This window comes from Xiphophorus maculatus, chromosome 5 (assembly GCF_002775205.1).
Source record: "Xiphophorus maculatus strain JP 163 A chromosome 5, X_maculatus-5.0-male, whole genome shotgun sequence".
NCBI lineage: Eukaryota > Metazoa > Chordata > Actinopteri > Cyprinodontiformes > Poeciliidae > Xiphophorus > Xiphophorus maculatus.
The window spans coordinates 19552325-19573148 of NC_036447.1; the positions used below are offsets into that span (position 1 = coordinate 19552325).

At 37.4% G+C, this 20824-nt stretch overlaps 1 protein-coding gene across 4 annotated transcripts in view; it reads right to left on the reverse strand.

The window, feature by feature from the left end:
• rgs12 (regulator of G protein signaling 12) overlaps window positions 1–20824 on the reverse strand; it is a 53691-nt gene that overhangs the window by 9771 nt on the left and 23096 nt on the right. For all 4 annotated transcript variants that reach the window (XM_023333990.1, XM_023333989.1, XM_023333991.1 and 1 more), the window contains 2 exons: window positions 7776–7797; window positions 1384–1553 (listed from right to left, as the gene is read on the reverse strand). In XM_023333990.1, the coding sequence (XP_023189758.1) occupies window positions 1384–1553; window positions 7776–7797 (192 nt within the window). The remainder of the gene's footprint in view (window positions 1–1383; window positions 1554–7775; window positions 7798–20824) is intronic.

Consider the following 20824-nt stretch of genomic DNA (forward strand, 5'->3'; position numbering starts at 1 on the left):
GCAATGGATTTTCAAAAAGTCTCCTACTATTTCTGGGTGGAAGAAGCTTATTTTGGAATATTTCCCTCTTGACTTTCTAACATGCTTCGTCCACTCTGAGACTGACATCTTTGCACACATACGGAAGCCGTTTTGGACTATCCTGCTAGAATAGAATAGAATAGAATAGAATAGAATAGAATAGAATAGAATAGAATAGAATAGAATAGAATATACTTTATTGATCCCCTAGGGGAAATTGCTTATTTGTTGAAAGCTACTCCATCTTAGGTGATAAATACAAAGTTTGTAAAAAATATTTATACCTAAGAGTGAATAATAAAGAGTAAATAGTTCATAATGACTAGATATAAACAAATAAATAAATAAATAACAAGCAATATATTAATCAATATACTGACCACATATATTGTGACCACATGTGCACCATCCTGTCTCGAGCATTTAGAAATTCTTAGACTTTGACTATAAAATGATGAAAATATGTATGCCCCCTATATTTTCTTTTCCTTTTTCTTTCCTTTGGACTGCACTGCTGAGCTTTTGTTTTGTTTTGTGTTGTTGTTCTTAAACCAAAAATTAATAAATATATCTATAAAAAGATTTCATAGTTACCAAATGTTGGTACCTCTAACAAACAATTTAAAATAAACAGAAGTAAACAGAGAAGTCCAGAGACCCACTTTAGTCACTGGTCACTAACTTGGATGAGCACTCGTGTTTATCTTGTCACCAAGCAGAGGAAGGAAAGTGGTAGGGAAGTTAAAAGAAAACCTCTCTCACATTGGAGAGATGCAGCAAAGAGAGGCATCTCAGGGTCGATAAATGTTAGCCCACTTTTATATTCTACCATCAAAATGTGTGGAGTTTACTAAATCTACTTGGACTTCAACTGAAGTTATATGTTTAGGTCAGATAAAGATTGAATTCAACCTTTTAAGAAAAACAAGTTTGTCACCCACTTTTAGGTACGTTTGAGGATCTGCGATGCTGTGGGCTTGATTCTCTCCCTAAGCTTCTGGGAATCTTGTTAGACTATGTGGTATCAAGAAACCTTTGAAATAACAGCAGATTCAAGTGAAAATCTGACTGACTGTCGAAAGTCTGACAAAATATACTGCTCAAAAAAATAAAGGGAACACTTTAAGTGTGAAACACCTGTTTAAGTGTTCCCTTTATTTTTTTGAGCAGTGTATTTTGACACTTTACCCAGAAATGTTCATCACAATTCTGCAGCAAAACAATTACGTGAACACTCACTTTTTACACTTGCCATTAAAAAAACATTAGAAATTTATAATACATTGTTATTGACAAACAGATTTAGAGTCTGTTTGTCCACAGCATCTGCTGGTGAGTAACGTTCAGGCGATGTTATTTTACCGAAAAGTAGCGGACTCCTACAGGGTCCTGCAGCAGTCGCTCGAAGCAGACGGCCCAACTGGCCACCCTCCTCTCGGTGTGGCGCCGGTGACTCTGGACACTGGGCAGGCTGGCATTACTGTTCAGACTGTTGTCACTGCTGCATCCCTGCAGCTCCACGCTGTTGAGCTCTGTGCATAAACAGGGATAATGGTATAATTTAAGTACATTTATATGCAGTGCTTTTCTAGTTACACCACACAAAGAACTTTACAGTTGAGCCACATTCAGTCAGCTACACATTAACACACAGATACATAGATCTACTTGGGGCTACCTAGGGGCACATCAACATGTGGAAGCTGGAATCAAACCCACACGTTTCAAATTGCAAAGCGATTTTCTCTATTAAGTTGCTGTAGTTTCTTAAATTTTCAGTTAAGGTTCAAATCTGCTTTGCTAACCAAACCCTTAGGATAATAAAAATTGATTTTATTGAAATCGGCAAATCAGACGTTTATGATTCTGATAAATGATTCTGATATCATTTATCAGAATCGATAAATGATAATGATAAAAGCTGAACCTGAATAGTACTTTTAATCACACCCTGTGGCTAAAACTGCAACTTTTTGATAACAAGATTATTTTGTTTGCAATTATTTGCATACTTTTTTTAACGTTTTTTCCATCAACTGCAAAACAAGAGGAGATCTGAATTAATTTTATAAATATTAAGTTACATCAGTATTGTAACAACATCTTTTATTACAAGGCAAGACATATGAGGTCCCCAAAGGTTCCATCTTGGGGGCCCTCTTATTTAATATCTGCAAGCTCCTGCTATCTCAGATTATAAAACGTAATAAGATTAGTTATTAACAGAACTATGGTGATGATACACAATTCTACATTACAATGTCAGCAACCCAACCCAGCATCGAACAGATGCTTAGAACAAATCAATGCATGGATGTGCCATAACGTTCTCCAGGTCAACAGAAACAATATAGTAGTTATTATCTTTGGACCTGAAGAGGAACAGCACACAGCTTGAGCTTTTACAGATGGAAACTAGAAATGAGGCCTAAAATCTGGGTGTAGTGATGGACTCAAGAGGGAATTTCAGTGGAGTCCGCTGTGATTGTACTGAAAGCAGCACAGTCACACTGGAACTCACTAAGCACCAATGTTTCCCCTTGTCAGTTTTATAGCACAGGTAGAAACCTGCCCTGGGAGACCATCTTCTGCTCCTGGGTTTCTCTTTTGCAACAAAACACCTAGATACAGCACTTTCAGAAGTCCAATAGGTTCAAACCAAGCTACTTATTCACAATAACTTTAATAACTCTTTATATCCTTCAACCGGTTTATATATTTAAACTTAATGTCTATATGCTGTGGGCACTTGAACCTTATTAGTGCCCACAATCCTGGCCAATAAAGCTGACTCTGTTTCTAAAAAAAAGGTCGTAATTCTAAAAACACTTGTAATATTCAATCTAATAGGCTTTCTGAATCAATCCATGCTTTATTATTCTTGGGAGAGTCTTGGTCAATCCAAGAATTGCTTGTTTTTCCCACTACTCCGCTGCATTGTGCCCGTGTTCCTACCATTTAGCTCTGACCAGTGTTATATTCGTGTTTGATAATAACCAGGCATCTTGTATAGCTCAGACACTTTTATTCAAGTATCTTTTCATGGATCTGCTCACACAGGTTTCACACAAAAACTCTCCCCCTCTGTCATAATATTCTTTACAATTATACATAAGCATAATTCATTCAATCATCACAATCAGGAGGCAAAGAGGGGTGCTGAGAATAACCAGCATTGAGCTGCAGGCCAGACTAACAGAAAGTGGCCTGCTATGTTGAGATAAAACCAAAAGGAGAACAGCCACAGGGAGGACAGCGGCAGTCAGGTGCCCTGAACAACGCAGAGGCCGTAAATAAATATTTTTTAAAAAATGTGAAAAAAGAAGATTGTACCCACAGCTAAAGTGCTCTCTGATTAAAAACCTCCAATCCGGGCAATCGGTGGACACTTTCAATGTGACTTCTGCTTTTGCACTCAGTGACAGTTTTCACACCGGATCTTTAAAATTGTTTGGACCAAAATGACTGTTTTTATCCACACATTTCACAGCAAAGTTCTCTTCAAGGGCAGATTAAAATAAACTCCTGAGGCTTCTGCTAAATATTAATGAATATTTATCACTGTATATAAGGAGAAAACATTAATCTGTGTAAACCTGTCTGTGATGTCTAAACCAAGAGCTCTGTTCAGCGTCACAGACCCCAATGCACATATCACAGAGGCAGAGTGATAAAACAAAGTTCTCTCAAAAAAATCTAACTAAAAATACACTAAGCAGCGGCTTTATACAGCAGGTTATAATATCTTGTTAAACCGTATTTTTTTGTTTCTCACAAAAACTTGATGTTAGGCTGATCTCACCCAGCAGCTAATATTTCCACAGTGTGTTATTTTATCACCACTCATTTTGCATACTGGCAAAAATGTTCAATTTCACAATCGTCTTAGCAGAGCACCTTTTTCTACCTGTTTCTTTCAAATCCACACTGCTTTGTGTTAGTCTATCACATAAAATCCCAAAAGAAATATTCCATTATGTTTTGTGAATGTAATTTGAAAAATTGTTCAATATTTCAAGAGGTCTGAAAACCTTAGCAACAGATGTTTTTTTGGGGGGGGGGGTTGCCATGAGACTCACAGGAGAAATTGTTTAGCATATTTCATAAATGCAGAATTTAAGCTAGCTCTGCTTAACAGACAGGGATGTAGGTCAAGTCAGCACACAAAAGGTAAACAAACATTTTCCTGTTTTAGATTACTGTCTACACTTTTAAGTGTGCAACCTTAAATGGTTTTCTGTTGTAATAAATGGAGTGATTAGCCAAAATGCTAACTGTGCAGTATACACTAAGTAAAAAAAAACCCCAAAAACCGCAATATTTTATCATCAGCCGTAGCATTAACATTCCTCTAAAACCTCATTCTGTATAGTAACTAAGATATTCAATACCACAGTCTCTACCATTCAGTAAGTTTTATTGCTCCTTCTTGCGCTCTACATTTTCCTCCAGCCGGAAAACAATCTATGAAAACTCCTGCGATCTCCTCACCTGGGTAGAGCTGGTAGGAGCCTGTGTGGTGCCAGCGGGGCAGGTATCGAATCCTTTGGGGTAACCAAGCCCCTTCATCCATAATCACCCTATCAGGGGCCCTCTCACTCCCCCCCCCTCAAAATTTCAAACAATCCAGCCTGAACAAATAGTCCAATAAAGGGCACAAACAGCTGACATCACAGGGAGGAAGAGACTGGAAAAAGGGGGAAAGCGAAAAAGGTGCAGAAGGAGACGCTGCCGTTGGTTAGCAACCTGGATGACAACCTGAGGAACCACAGAGAGAGTTGGGTCGCAGAAGGCACACACACCTGCATGCACACCCCCACACAGGCACTAGCTTCCAGCTAGGTAAGTGATCCAAGTGCACGCAGGGCTTGAGATGGTAAATAATTCAGAGTCGAGGGAGGGGACACTAAAGTACAAACACAAACTCACGTCACAGAAACACACACACTTGAAGCACAGCATTGATGAAGGGCTCGTTAAAGGAAGGCCACTACTGAGACTAATGAAGCCTGAACCCCAACAGTACTATTACTACACACACACACACGCGCACACACACATACTTACCCACGCCCACACGCACATATTATAAAAAGCTGCCAGTTATACTTTTTGATGATTCAAAGAATGATTGACCTATGATTAACCTTCTCAAATGCAACTGTTTAGAGGATTCATAGCAGAAAACTACAGATATAACAGGAAAGAATGACAATAAAGACAATCAAATACTAAAAAGTGGTGTCAACACATTTCAGGCTAGACTGCTGAAGGTAAATTCAGGAAGGTTTATTCACACATGTATGGATTACTGACTATCTCGCATACAGACCACATTTACCACGATTCGTATCATATAGTGAAGAACTCGGGCGTCCCACGGGGGACTATCCTCTCTCTTCTCCCTAACGATGTCACACATTACAGAACAGATCCATTCTGGGCTCTATTGTGTTGATTCTGCACATATTTAGTGTGTTACTGTTGAAGAGCTTTAGTGACAACTAGAGTACCAAGTGGTATAAAAAACAACAAACTCAATTTAGATCTTATCACTGCAGAGCAGACATCCCAAGGTGTGACAGCATAAAAAGCTCACAGGACGATAGGGATTCACAATTTGTAAGGAAGAAATACTAGCAAGGACTGAATGGTGATGAAAGTCTATGGATTGTATTTCTAAATATATTTACACCAAGTACATCATACCAGTGGAGTATGTAAAACTGAACACAGCAAAATAATATTTATTTTTAAATTTTACAAATAATAATAGGTTTAATAACTACTTTTTGCTGTTAATGCATTGACAATGTCTGTAGGAATACATTTCAAGAAAGAAAAAACATGTTGCTAATTATTTCAGACACTGTTTCTCATGTGGTAACCCCTTTTTGGATTTTTTTTACAGCTTTCTTTAGCTTGATGATGATAATGCAAGCTAAAAACTCAGTGTTTTTCTCCAAATAAATTTAAGGAACAGACCAATTGATGTTAAGGAAAATAGTTTTTTCCATAAACGTTACAATCTTTATGCTGTTTATCTCTCACACACGAGCACAGAGTGGGTTTAACTTTGCTCATAAATCAGAGAACAGTGATTCACTGGTCTTAGTTACAGAGTAAATAAGATCATAAACTTTTCTACATTAAAACTGAGCATCAACTACAAACTGCTTAAAAACCTTTTGTCTACCACTTCTTACATCTTTTATCTCCCATCTGCCCTCAGTTAAGCCTTATATGTTAATTTCTGGCATTTCATCAGAATGTATCCACATACTAATTCATTGCAACATGCAACAACTTGGCAAGAAAAACATGTTGTGACATAGCACATCCATTTTACTTCCAGAGCCAAGTAAAATAGATTTACTTGGCTCTGGATCAAGTAAATCCATTTGCAAAGTGGTAAATTCATACCCAAGCGCCATTTGGTTTACGTCCTTCTATAATTTTGCACCTGAATAAAAAGAACAAATCTATATCACTTCAATTTTCTTGGTAGTTTTAAGTGTCAATGCAGAAAGCATTAGGAACACATGACATTTGTATTAGTCTGATTATGATATGTACTATTGATGAAAAATCATGAAAAGGTCAACATGCCATTTTTCATGTATAATTGAATTGCATTCTGTAAAATTTTCCAAAGACTTTATTTTTAACTTTTTCCATTAGTTGAGCTTCTGATCTTTATTTAGGCCAGATGACTCTAATTAAATATGACCAATTAAAAGCAAAATAACCTAGAGTGACCTCCTGTTGGTGGACATTATTTATAGAACTCCTCTAACCAAATTTCCTTTGGTTTCTCTATGAGCAGAATGTAGTAAAGTACTTTGCATAGTTCAAAGTGAGCAAATCCAAATGAATACTGCCTGGTGCAAAACGTCCTGTGGGAGATGGCTCCAATTTGTACTTGGAAATGTCCGATGCAAAACTACTAAAAGTGCAAAGGTTTGAAATAGCTAAAGGGTGAAATCATTATATTACGAGAAACGCAAAAGTACCAGCATCCTTTCAGAGTTCAACTAAACACAACAAATGAGCTTGTTTCTGAAATAATCTCACAACACCAGCATAAAAGTGAATTTTGTCTTTTGCTGGAAAGGAGAAACTAATTTAAGCTCACAGTCAGTGTGTTATGCACAACTTTTTGCTGCATATCTCCACACAGTTAATGTGCTGACACATATGAGACTGTGCATTGATTGCAGCTGTTGAAGAGCAGACAGAGGTGGGGAAGGAGCTGAGCAGGTTGAACCAGATTGTACCCGAATCTGTTTTACCCGAATATGTTTTACTATTTAAGATGTACGTAGAGTACCACTGAATTTGATCTGTTTTCATATGAACCCAAATGACATAAACTCACTTGTCGATTTGATTTGAAACCACTAGAAACAACAGCGAGCACTCACGCCTTTAGTCAGTTTGCAACATCCATTATTCTTTAGGAACTACAGTACTGAGAGGGAAAAATGGCAACAGGAAGAACAAGGAAGTTACCAGCACACTAAAAGGGCTCAAATGACTTTAGAAACAATAAGAAGTTTAGCAGCAAAATACACAGAAATACATCTACAGGTAAGATTTATTCCTCTAAGTACTGAAGTGTTTAAGTGGCTAAACATAATACTCTACAGTTGGTCATTTATCATAACCCAGTTGTAAGTTCACTGCTGAGATTCAAAATATAGTAAGAAAGCATTCTGGCTGGTGTTAAATGTTTAAAAGGCTCATGTACTCACCTCCATCAGAGACTGCCGCAGACTGAAAAAAGAAACACAGAGACATGGGTTAGGATTGTTCCTTGGCCCAGAGCTACACACATTTATCCAGGCTCCCACAGTCTGTGAGGGCCATGAGGCAGCTGCCTGGACATGCACTTTCAGCCACATGGAGGCTGCTACAGGCCAGGTCCCGTCATCGTACACATTTTCACTCCATAACAAGTTAGTGCCCACTCTTATTGTATTCAAGGTGGGTGGAGTCGCCTAAACAGGCTGCGCTTGCTCTGCAGGGAAACTTCCTTGCTGAGGGGGAGGGGCTTACTGTGTGTTTTGCTTTGAAAAAGGTAAAAACGGCGGCATGCCCTCGATTTTAAAGTAAGGTGAGATGTTTGTCTACATATCTGATGTCTAAATTTAACTCAAAGGAGCTTATATAGAGAGTAATATACACGAAAACAACATTTAGATTCTTTGTATAAAATGGAGCTGGTGTCACTTAAGCAATAACCTATGAATGACAATTAGTGTGCAAATCATACAACACCACAAGCTGATAGCAGTGGATGATATAGCCACACCTGATTGCAGGGAAAACCGACAGTTGAGCGATAATGGCATCGTCTACAACAGGCCTGCTCAGCAATCAAACTAAACAAAAATATATTGGTAAAACATGTTAATATTACAAATATTACAAATAATTATAATATTTATGTACTTCCTGTTGCTATCTGTGTTGTAATTCCCCTATTTAATTGACTTCATAGAAGTCCTTGTATGCAGAACCAAGAGAGTTTGGACTTAGTAACGGCACAACAGAGAGTTTCTGAACATGGTTTCATCTTCACTACATAGAGAAGGAAACAAAAAGCCTGCAGCAGCTACTAGATACCAAGTTGCAAATGATAAAGGTAAGTTAACATTCAACCATATGTTTGCGCTCTTCAGTCTGGTTTGTCTGTTTAACAGACAAATCAGCTGATCAGATTCATTAGAGTATAGGGTGCAGCTTATTCACAGGACAGTCGAAAACAATAAGGCGAGTTTTTGTATTTATTCTATTAGATGAAGACAGCAGAGAAACTACAACTTCCTTAAAGTCTTCACCATTAAGAGTCTTAAGAATATACAACTCTAGGAAAAAATTAGATGACTAATCTTAACATTTATATTAAAAAAATACATGAGTAAAATAAAGGCAGTTGTTTAATTTAATGAACTTCCAAGAATATTTCTCCCAAATTCCAAATGAACTATTGACTTTTAGAGCATTTATTTGCAGAAAATGACAAAATGTCAAAAAATTATTAAGCCTCCAATAAAGCAAACACATAAATAACTTTACAAAACATGAAACAAGTGTTTAAGCTTAGGAAGACTTCAGAAATTAGTATTTGTTGGAACAATCCTGCTCTTCTTTCACAGCTTTTATGCATCTCGACTTGCTCTCCACTAGTCTTTCACATTGCTTTTGGATTCAGCTAACCAGTCTTATTTAAGCATTTAGTGATGGGTGATGGATTCACACTGGAATGCAATGACTGTCACACACATACATCTGCTGATAAGAGAATGTTCAGTGGTTTCTTAATTTTTTCCAGAGCCTCTCTTGGAACTTCAAAAAACATTCCTTTTTCAAAGCTAATTAAAACAGCTTACAGTATCGTCTCTGCTTGCAATGCTGTGAGGAAAACATTCTCTATCCTTTGAATAAAAACAATAGTGTCCTATTGTATCTGAGAATATATGGATATTGAGTCCCGTCAAACAATTTGAGACATATTGTATGTTTATTAAATGTTAATTATGCTTGACACAAGCTCTCAAAATTGTTAAAACATTACAAGATGTTCTCTGGACTAAAACTTATAATATGTAGTGGAAGTATGCACACCTGGATCAAAGGTTCTTGTCATGTAAAAGATCATTATATATTAGTAATATTTTTTCAACTTTACATGTGACTCATAGCCTGCAGAATTCAATTCAACAAAAAAAATCTTTATGTGGAAAAAAAACGCCCAAAAGTTGCAATAACCTAGATACAAATAGCTGCTCACAAGCTGTTACCTTGTTGAAGCAATTTTGTTTGCAAATTTAGCATTCAGTCCTCCTGACTTCACATCAGCCATCAATTGTATGATTCTTATAAACCTATAATAAAGATCAGATGTCCGGGTGGGACAACATTACCAAAAGATGACTCTAAACAAGAGACGTGCAACACTGTGAGGCTGGAGACAATTCTGGCAAGTGTTTGTGTTTTCCATGTGACAACAATTGGCTGTCTTCTCCGAATGTCTGGACAAAGGAATAGGATTACAAGACTGACATATTTTTGTCCAAAGTAAACATCTATGCCTGTATAAAATTTCCCAAAACCCTGTGGGAGGTGAATGCTTGGGCCACAATTCCAGATGGTATATTTGGCACATGAGCGACAATACAAATTATCAAAAGCACACTGTGACCTTTGGGAAATGTTATGATGAAAGGGATCTTTTACCTAGACTGAACTCTGTTTATTTTCCAGGAAGATATATTTATCTGTTCCAACTGAATGTTAGCATTGACCAAAAACTTCAGGTGTCTGCTAGAAAACCTGAGCAGGATTTAATTTTCGGAATAGTGAATCAAAGCATCTGTTAAAATTAACAAAAAACAACTTGATGACTCAAGAATGAATCAATGTTATTGAAAAGATCAAAACCAAAGTTTAGGTCTAATTCTAGTGATGAAAATTTGTGGCGTTTTATGTGGATTTTATTGAGAAAAGATTTCTTCACAATTTGACAGATTTGGAGCATATTTGGACGATATAGTGAATAAACTTTGACAAGTGAGGGTTTACAGCTGGTGGACTCGTAACTGAATCTAAAGGCCATTCAACCTGGTTTTCGCTTAAGGGTGTTATTCCATTTTTGCAAGCCACAAACCAGTCCATCTCAGTGACGGACAGGTGAGCTGTGCAGGGTGCAGCCCACGTCTTGCGCCACGGTTATAGGCCCCCTCACAACCCTTTGATTTTGAGAAAGTATGGGACATTTTTGGCATTTTTTTGCTACTTTATTGACACAACACATAATAAAAAAGCAACACAATAAAGCTAAACTTCTGTTAGACAAAATTCAGTTTCCTCAATACCAGAACACAGAAACACAAACCATGCACGCAGCACGGATTTGTATCTCAAACATGCTCAGCTGGGATGAGATCATTCAACACAGACATCAGTAATGAAGCTAACTGTGGAACAATGAAAACCTCTGTGACTCAGACAAAGTAATGGATAAATATATAAAAAGACAGACAGGTGAGCAAGACAGGACAGGAGAGGTGGGGAGCTGTCCGAGACAGGACTGTCTGCCATTGAGAATATGTGAGGCAATGGAGGAAAAACAGATGTAAATAGCAGAAAATACTAAACTAATATCAGCAGGGGAGATGAAAGCATTTCAGCTATCAAGATATTGACTTGTAATGATTTTATTACCCTTCACAGACATGTGGGAGTCTTGTGAATAAAAAGATATTTCTAGAGTATTTTTCACAGCTAGTCATGAGAAATGCTGCAACTTCATTTCTAGGAAATCATGTTTTTCCTCTTTATTTCTTATATTTGATAATAAATAGACTGAACTCAAATCTCAGTGAATTTCACAGCGTGCAAGAACCAAACCAAAACTCAAACTGCTTGTATCACTGCCTGTTCACTGATACAATCAAGTGGAAATCTGAGTTTATATTCAGCATCAGGACTCCGTAGTTAATGAATACCCATGACTCACACACGAACAAAGAGCCTCCTGAACTCAAACAACGAAGCCATGCTATGTCTACACATGACAAAACTTTTTAAAATAAGCAGCTCTGTCAAGGGTGAGCCTTTTTCTTATGCTGTTTCTGGCTTTTCTTTAATTGGCAATGGAACCAGTCATGTCCTGTGGGAATGTGACTTTGCATTGTCAAAACAATGCCTCTTAATGATTTAGATTATTACTAAAAAATTATTTTATGCCAGTACCGGTAATTCCGTTTAAAATGTGAAACATGTTTATTACATAGATTCATAACACAATGAACAGCTGTACCTGTGTGTTTCTCCTTCTACTCAACTTTCTATTAATGTACATGGAGACAGCCCTTTGTGAACAACCAGATTCTTCAGAAAACAAAAACTGACTTATTTTCCTCATGCAGGGTTTCAAACGAGTCGACAGAGTTCCTCATGACTGCATCAGGCCAAAATGTGGGTTTTCATTAGATGTAAACTGTAATCATCCAAATTAATTTATTGAGATTTACACGTAATTGACAGATAGTTAGAATCCAGTAGATATGTCACTCAGATTCTGCGTCATTCATCACCCGCTATAGAGCTTTCTTTAACTCCTTTTATACTTTTTCCAACTCTTCTTGTTTATTTAGGTTCAGACTGTTTGAGTAAGGTAGACAGACAATTTGTAAAACGTTCAGATTTAAAAATAACAGCAAAATGAGTCTTTAATTGCCAATGAGATGTAATCTGAGAATCCTTTTTAATATCACTGTAAATTAAGTTATATTTTTACTATTTATCAGATATCTCCCTGGAATAACTGACTAAAGCAAGTCTCATTATATTTGACCTCTTGCTGCAGCATATGTGCTGCTTTGGCTCATCTACATACTGTCCAGATCTTGTCTTGAGCTACTCTGACTGGCCCAGATGGCACGGTTTTGGTCAGTGGGATTAGACATTTGTGTGTCCCTGCAGGAGAAAAAGATCCAATGTGTCTGAACACGAAGTCAGTGTGGCTGAACGAACAGACAGGAACAGCTTAATAACAGGGGCAGAAGTGTGTTAACTGCTCTTTTCACTGATCTAACCTCACATTTCTCCTCCAAATCTCTCCAAATATCAGCCTCTTTGCATCATTAGAGTGAGTGAGGAGTTCTCTGTGGGCTAAACTACTGAATCATATGCCTGACATCTGGTAAAGTGGTGAATTTTTTGTATGTGGGGTCTGTTTCTATGTGTGCGTATTCATTTTTTAACAGTGATCACTTCCAGACGGACTGTATGTTGGGAAAGTTTGGCCCAAGGTTGAGACCTTAAGTCTGCTCTTCTCGACTTTCATCACCCAATTCCCTTGCACGGTATTTTCCCTCTTCCCCATTTTTTTAATTTGCCCCCCACCCCCACTCCATTTTTAATAATCTCACTTTTTCTTCCTTTCTCCATCTCATATTACCATAGATTCCTTCTAACCATTCCAGTGAAACACAGGCCAGAGTGACTGTGTTTCCTCAGTCACTCCAGCCTGTGTTTCCCTCCTCTTTTGGCAGGTCCTGGTCATTCCTGACAACCCAGAGAGAATAACTGGGGTTTTCCAGACATTCCCTCTTCAAATGAATCTCCTCAAGACCTACATTTAAAGTGAGGTAGGCTATATAGATGTGTTATAAAACCAATAGAAATACATCTATTTCTAGCACATCTGTGATAAAACAGAAAAAAACTACTTATCTGATATGAGTATTTCAGTAAGTCCAGAATACTACTTAAAATGAAGATCAGTTACAGTCTTAAACACAAGTTGTTGACTTTCCACATATACCAGATGGCACTTGTTTGTTCATATGCTAAAAGGCGTTGTCAGTAGAGTCTGAATGAAGTTAAAAATCTACAAAGAACTCTTTGCTAATGAGATGAAAGTTTTCTTGGTACAAAATCAAAATGTGTCTGGAAACAAATTCTGTGGATTCAAACTTGGCTGCAGTGTCGGATGTCTTCATAGAATATGATAACGCTTCATTTGTTCAGTGAGGAGATTCAAATTGCTGCGGTAGCAAACTGTTGTCAAATAAAGTTAACCGGAGTAATTATATAATGCGACTGACAGATAAATCTCTAATTTAGGGGGGGAAAGAAAGTAATTGCCCTCTAATCTTTATAACTGATTGGTTGCAGTGACGTGTTCAGGGGAAGTTTAATTATGAAGAGTAAAATAGGTACATCAGAAGTAAAATAGATGCTAAAATGATGAGACCTCCACTTAATTTTTCATAAATTTGCTTTTTTATTGGTGATACCAACAGCATTACGGTCAAAGTCACTGAATTAACACAATGCCTGTTGAAATGCATGGAAGATGTCTGGGTTGAGGCAATGCAGTACTGTGCCTCACCTGTGGTGACGCTGTGTCAACAATACACAATACACATATTCTTCACAAATTGATATTCAAGTTGATTCTGGTGAGATCAAATTAGGATATCTACATTTTGTTAAAAAAAATTTATTATTTCTTTATCAGACCAAAATTATGCTAGAAAATATAATACACAATAATAATAAAACATCAAGAAAGGGTTAATGATCCATAAATAAGCAAAAACCACTATGCTTTATAGTTTATAGTTGTAATACAGAAGTTCATCTTTAGTCATGATGTTTATTGGCTGGTAGTTTTAGCTTCCAACTAATCTCCATAAATTCTAAGAGAAGAAACCAAGAGAGCTAAGATACTGCAGAAAGATAATGACTACTTTTAAACTTGAACAAAACCTTACCTCTAGACCCTGAATTATAATGTTAAGTTCAAGTAAAAAAAAATCAATATCAACACTAAATCTATGTGCCTGGTCATACTGTTAATCTGTTATCCACTGTAGTTTGTGTGTCCTGAAAGGTAAGGTCCTGTTTTTCTTTCTTTGAGTTAAATCCTATTTGATTACATGTTCCTTTTGTTTCCAATTGTCTAGTCATAAAATTATCCCGTTAAGCCACAAGCTTGGCCTGTTCAACTCAGGTTTGGTGCTAAAATTTGCAGCGAGTGGTTAGTCCCTGTGTGTACAGCTCCTTCATTAGCTGTTATGCAGCTTAAACTCCAGATTTAGAAAACATGAGTACATCTCACATCTGTTACTCTGACAGCTACCATAATATTAATAGTTTAAAGCCATGTTAAGCAATCTTGAGTTTCCAGAACATGCCTCGTTTTGGTGGATGATGGAAAAGGACAGTCTGTATTAGGGGATGAGACAATGAGAGAGCACTAACACTTCAAAAACAGAAATGTTTATCAGTATTGGAGACTGTGATGGATAAAACAACTTACACACTCCCACACACAAAGACAACACTGTTTGCACCACAGGAGCTTACCCCTAGCTCCAACACTTCTCTGAGCTGCCACCTTTGGTAAGGAATGAGCTTTTCCCAGATTGAACTGCTCCAGTGAAAGATGATTGAAATATGAAAGAGCATCAACATATCTTAAAAGTCTGTAAACAGCGGCATCACTGCAAGGAGGCCACACCTATAACCCAACAAGTAGCTTGCATACACAGTCCCTAAAAGGTAACACACTGATTCCCACACACACTTACAGCAGAAGAGGAAGCTGGAGGACCAACGGTCTGAGCGAGTGTGTGCCTGTGTGTTTACTTTTGAATATGAGGTGGAATAGTGGCTGCCATTGAAAAGGCTGTAGTCATCCTGCCAAGACTGGCAACGGTGGAGCTGCTTGGCTTTAGAACGCCTCGACACAGAAATGGTGGCATGAAAAAGAGGATTTGGTTCTAATAATCAAAAGTGAGACGAATGATGTGGCTCAGGTGTTAATACATGAAACGTGCCGGACAAGAAGAGCAGTAGAAACATCAATAGTTCCTAAACGGTGACATTCTCTATGAAAGACTGAGGTGAGCCCAGAAATCCCCGCAGCTCACGAATCGATACCTACCCTCATTGACAGGGAGGAATTCAGATAATGGTTTTTCCTTACAACAGAGAGACACAGGAGATGTGACTCAGAGTCTGAGCCAGTGAGAAATGTCTGTTATACTTGGGCTGGTGCCTAAAACAGACAGAGCAGCAAACAAGATGTAAACACAAAGCAAATCTGATTGAGCACATCTGCCTGAAAGGCTTACAGCTGACGGACGACATCCTGGATGAGAGGAAATGTATTAAAAATGAGTCACTCAAACCATCTTTTCATTGTCTTAAAGTTGTTTGCGCCGCAGGGTCAAACACACATATAAAAGAGAAGCCTTTGCAGGAAGGAAAAAAGAAGCTCCCACTTTCTTTGCCTTAGTTTCTCTTCTCAGTTTCTCTGTTGCAGAAAACATCTGGCTTGAAGAGAAAGACAAAAAGTGCCTGGGGCTAAGTTGTGTTTGCCTCTCTTTTAGACTCATTTTACCTTTGAAATGAATCTCTTGCACCACCTTACACCACCGCATCAATTTTCTCAAAAAACAATAGGAGAACCTCTGTTCTTTTCCACCCAAAGAATCCATTACTGTTTTTTTTTCTTTTTTTCCCTCTCCTCAGGATGAAGTCAGTGGAATTCCCTTTCTCTGCATCTCCTGCACTTTGCAGAAGTAAATAGTTCACAGTTTTCTGCATTTGTCCCCTTCTTTCTCACGCACAGTAAACAGAGTAACACTGGCATGCAAAGAGTGACATTTTTGTAGTTTCTCATTAACTTTACACAAAACAGACTAAACTGTACTAAAGCAAAGAAGCAAAGTTTTAGTTGAGATTTACTTGTCTACTTGAAGCAACACTGACAAAAAAGGATAACAAGTTAAGCACTTTCTCACGCTCTGGGTTTGTATGTGCAGTACTCACAGTATTAAAGTTCCAGACGCGCTTGAAGGAGAGCCTCTTCCTCAGGCTCATCCTGTTCTCCTCTCAAAGAGGAGGAAACCCACCGAGTGTTCAGTTTACATATCTGAGCCACACTTGCACAAACGGAGTGTCTTCAGGAGGAATCTACAACAGGAAGCCCGGGGAGACGACCGGCATGGATGGAGACATGCCTCAGTGCCACTGTGCCCTCAGAACTGCTTAACTAATCAGCAGAAGCTGTTTAAAATAAACGGGCTGTAAATCACTGATGTTTAATGTGTCTAATTAGAGCGGTTGTTTCCGTCTGTTTCACTCACACACACACTCCTTCACACACTGAGCTGACAAGTTCCATTCTCTGGTAGATGCGCACACACACGAAGGGCTCAGTTTCCATAGTGAAACGCCCCCATTGGGTACAAGAAGGGGAGGGAACAAAGGTCAGCCTGCCAATCACAAGGCAGCATGGTTTTTCCTTCTCCACCCTTCTCCTCTTCCTCCCACTTCAAATCACATGAAAATGTGTTCAGGTAAGATCATTTTCAATTATGTGTAGATTTATTTTGTGTGTGTGTGAAATAAAAAAAATATAAATATGACTCATTTCTGAGAAAATCTTCAAAAGACGATGAGACGAGAGGACAGCTTGATGGAAATTAATTCAGGAGGTTTTGCTAAAGGTCAACCAAAGCAAACAAAGGCACTTCACAGGACACCGCACCACACTTCAGAACATACACACAAAGACCGAAGTGGTGCATACAGCCTCAAGTTCATGTCTAGCCTACAAATTTCAAGGTAAAAAGGAAGAATAACTTAGAAAAATTAGAAAAAAAGAGTTTTTGTTTTTTCACATAAAAAGCACAAATGTTGTTTTGAGAACATTTTCAAGTAATATAATGGTAATGGCATAATAATGCAAGTGCACCCCCTCAAAGACCAATAAACGTTCATTTCCAATTTCTAATGAACATTTAACACTGGAACTTGAAGACATTTTAAAAATTCAAAATAAATAAATAAAAAAATACACATGGATCAACAAATAAAATGGATATTGAAGTTTCCGTAAACAAAATTACCCTCAAAAAAGGGCCTTGTTGAGACTGAAGGACCAGACTGAAGCCTTTTGTCATCCAGTCAGAGACGAGAAAATCAAACAATCATGCACATGGAAATGATCAAACTTGTTTTAATTTATCAATTGATTTATTGCTTATTGCAACAGGCTTACTAGAAGACTTTAAAAGGTGTTACCAATTAAACGTAGAAAGTGTGGCTTGCATTTGGGTTCACCCTCCATTACTCTGATACCTTAAAATTCAAATTAATTAAGTCAAGCGTCAGGCAGGGAGAGCATTAATCAGAGAAGCAGCCAAGAGGCTTCTCTGCAGAAACCCCATAGATCAGGTGAGAAAATCTGTCAATCATTTTAGTGTTATTTGGTTTTGTAGGTGAACAGAGCACAAAACTCTGTGAAACTTCCTGCTGTGAAACATGAGGATGACAGCATCCTGCTATGGTGATGCTTTTCTTCAGCAGAGGCTGGGAGCCAATTAAAGAAAAACCCATAAAGGACAGAAAAATAAAATCACCTTTCAGCAGCAAAGTTTTTTACAGTTTTGTGAATCTGTCATGTTTTCCCCTTGCGGTGACTTTGTAGTGCCAGGTCAACTATGCTGAAGTTGCAAGTAGACAAGTCAAAATTTTCGGTTCTAGTGTGTATTGATGCACACGATTCCTTTGAAGTGTCTGGTGAAATCTTATTTTTCTGGGAAGTGTACCCACATGCCAAGTACTAGAGCCTCCACTCAGATTCACTCTCTAAGCAGAGCAGACAGGCCTTTAAATGGTGTATGTTACAAAGTTCAGATCTGGTGTCATAAATAATTAGGAACTGAATGAAAAAAACCTCAAGTATGATCTCATTAACAATTTATTCTAATAATTTCAGTAATTTTAAGGACAAATTGCAGAAATGAACTGATATTTTTTGCCTTCTTTTTACCACCAAAAACCCCATCAGAGCTTGAGGTATTTCAAATGCTGTGCCATATTGTCGCTAAAGTTAATGCTAGCCTTTCACGTCCCCGTATCTTAGCAACATCAGGGATGGTTCCAGCACTCGGCACCCCTCCGACAACCAATATGCACACACACAAAAACTAAGGCGAAAGCAGCTGCCAAAGCACTAATTAGCAGGAGCTGCTGTTCTTAAAGGGAAAGTCCAGTGGAGCCTTGATACTCAGTACGTCAGAGCTGGTTCAGCTCAGCCTGCACACCCGAAATCACCACAGAATCTGGGAAAACCACACAGCTAAAATTCTTTCAGAAAACTGATTGCTCACACCTCTTGGTGTGTGAGCAATGGATTTAGGAGAACCATGATGAATACTGTAATTACATGAGCTCAAACTAACCGCAACACACATTTGTCAGTGCAGAAAAACATAAGAAAGGGTACAATGTCACAAAACATATGAGGAGTGTAAACAGGGTTAGCTGAAATGATGGTATGTAAAGGGGTTGAGAGACAAACAAAGAGTTCAGTTCATCTAGTGTCATTAAACCAAATGTTGTGTGAATGTCTACTATATCATGGACTTCAGGTAAACCAGTTCAACACAAAAAAGTAAACATTTATAAAAAAAATAAATAAATCTGTGCTTGGTCTCGATTTGCTACCATCTCCTGAAAACAGAGAAACACACTTTGAATGCATAGTACAAGTTGCTACCTTATACTGTCGTACACCTGACCTAAATTTCCATTTTTGTAAATTTTTCAAAAAATGTTTATTAAACAAATGTTAAGTCAGATATGAGTATTATTTAATCTGCCAGGGTTTAGAGCATCTTTGTATACTAAGTTAATAGTTATATTGTTTCTAATTATCAATTTTACAACAAGGAACACAGATATTTCATGAAAAAAATCGCAAATAATTTAAACTTAATGCCTATAAAAGAGGAACCGTGCAGAAAATACCACACTTTAAAATAATGCAGCAGCAAGAACTAAACTTTAGGACTCTAAATACCACAGAAACTTTGTGACAATAGTGGAGAAATCAGCATTTATTTGTTATTACAGTAAGAGAAAAATCTGAAACTGAGACATTTCCTTTTGGTTTCTTCAAATATAATTGAAGAAACATTTTTCACCGCAGAGGTGGATAGTCAACCTCCTATTTATTTTAAGTCTGTATAAAACAGTAAAACCAAACACTGCCCCCTGCTGTTGTTACTAAAGTGGAGCATCGGCTTGAGAAGAGCATGGGGGTGAAACCACTGTCCTCTAGGGCCAATGATTACCTGCTTTAACAGATCTGAATCAAATGATTGGGTCATTAAAGTGCTTCCACAGAACCTCATGACATGCTGAGGAGGTAATTCAAGCATTTCATTCAGGTAGGTGGAAGCAATGACATCAAAAATGTTGTTGGACATTGGTGCTTGTGGATCAGAGTTTAAAACCCTGTAATAGAAGAAGAATAAAAGCTAATGTTCATATGTAGAAGGTTTTCAGGTTATTATTAATTTTTTTTAATTGCAATTAAAAAAATGTAGAATCAGAGCTGCTAAAGGATAGTTTTTTTTCAATCAGATGCAAAATATTTTAACAGATAGAAAAAAAGATCTGGTGAATGAAGTTTTCTGGTTTATTGAGATAATAATCCAAATAGACTGAAAGAATTAGTGTGAAATGTATTTGGGCTATTTCTGCCAAAGGCTTCAAAGTGCAATACAGAATAAAATAAACTTACGTGCAGGACTTCTTTCAATGTTTTTCAGGTATTTATTAAGACCATCGACAATAGGCTGTGTCAAGTTTACATACTAACATAAATTATAATGTACTGTATCTTCAATGTAAAATAAAACCATGGTAAAATAAGATAAACACAGTTGAAAACTGTATTTATAAGACTGAGGTATAGCTGGTTTATCTTTTTTAATAATGTTAATAATCTGTTAATAATGTAGTTGCAGTCCTAGTTTTTCAGTGAATCTTAGTTTATTTTAGACTGTAGATTAACTAAATTTGTTGGCTGAATCTGGTGTGAGTACAGCTTCCACATTGTTATTTGAAAGTAATAAGATCAGGTCTGTGCGTGCATGAACAGCAGTAACAAGGATGTTAGACTCAAAGCAGTAATACTTGTGCTATTCCTTCACAATGTTAGCTTCCATCGCCTATGAAATGGAAAATTATCACCAAAGCCACTACATCGTTTTTTCTCATTGTTTTGGCAAATGCACTCAAGCAACTGTTCCCATACTGTTTGCAAGAATGATTGGGTGTTTCTTTTTATATGTTTTTTTTTATGTTTTCAGACATGTTATAAAACAGAGTACACCTGGCAGAGTACAACACATTCCACATTTGGCCAAAGAATTTAAACCATAAATGTTAAGGAAGGTATACATTTTCATAATTAATAACA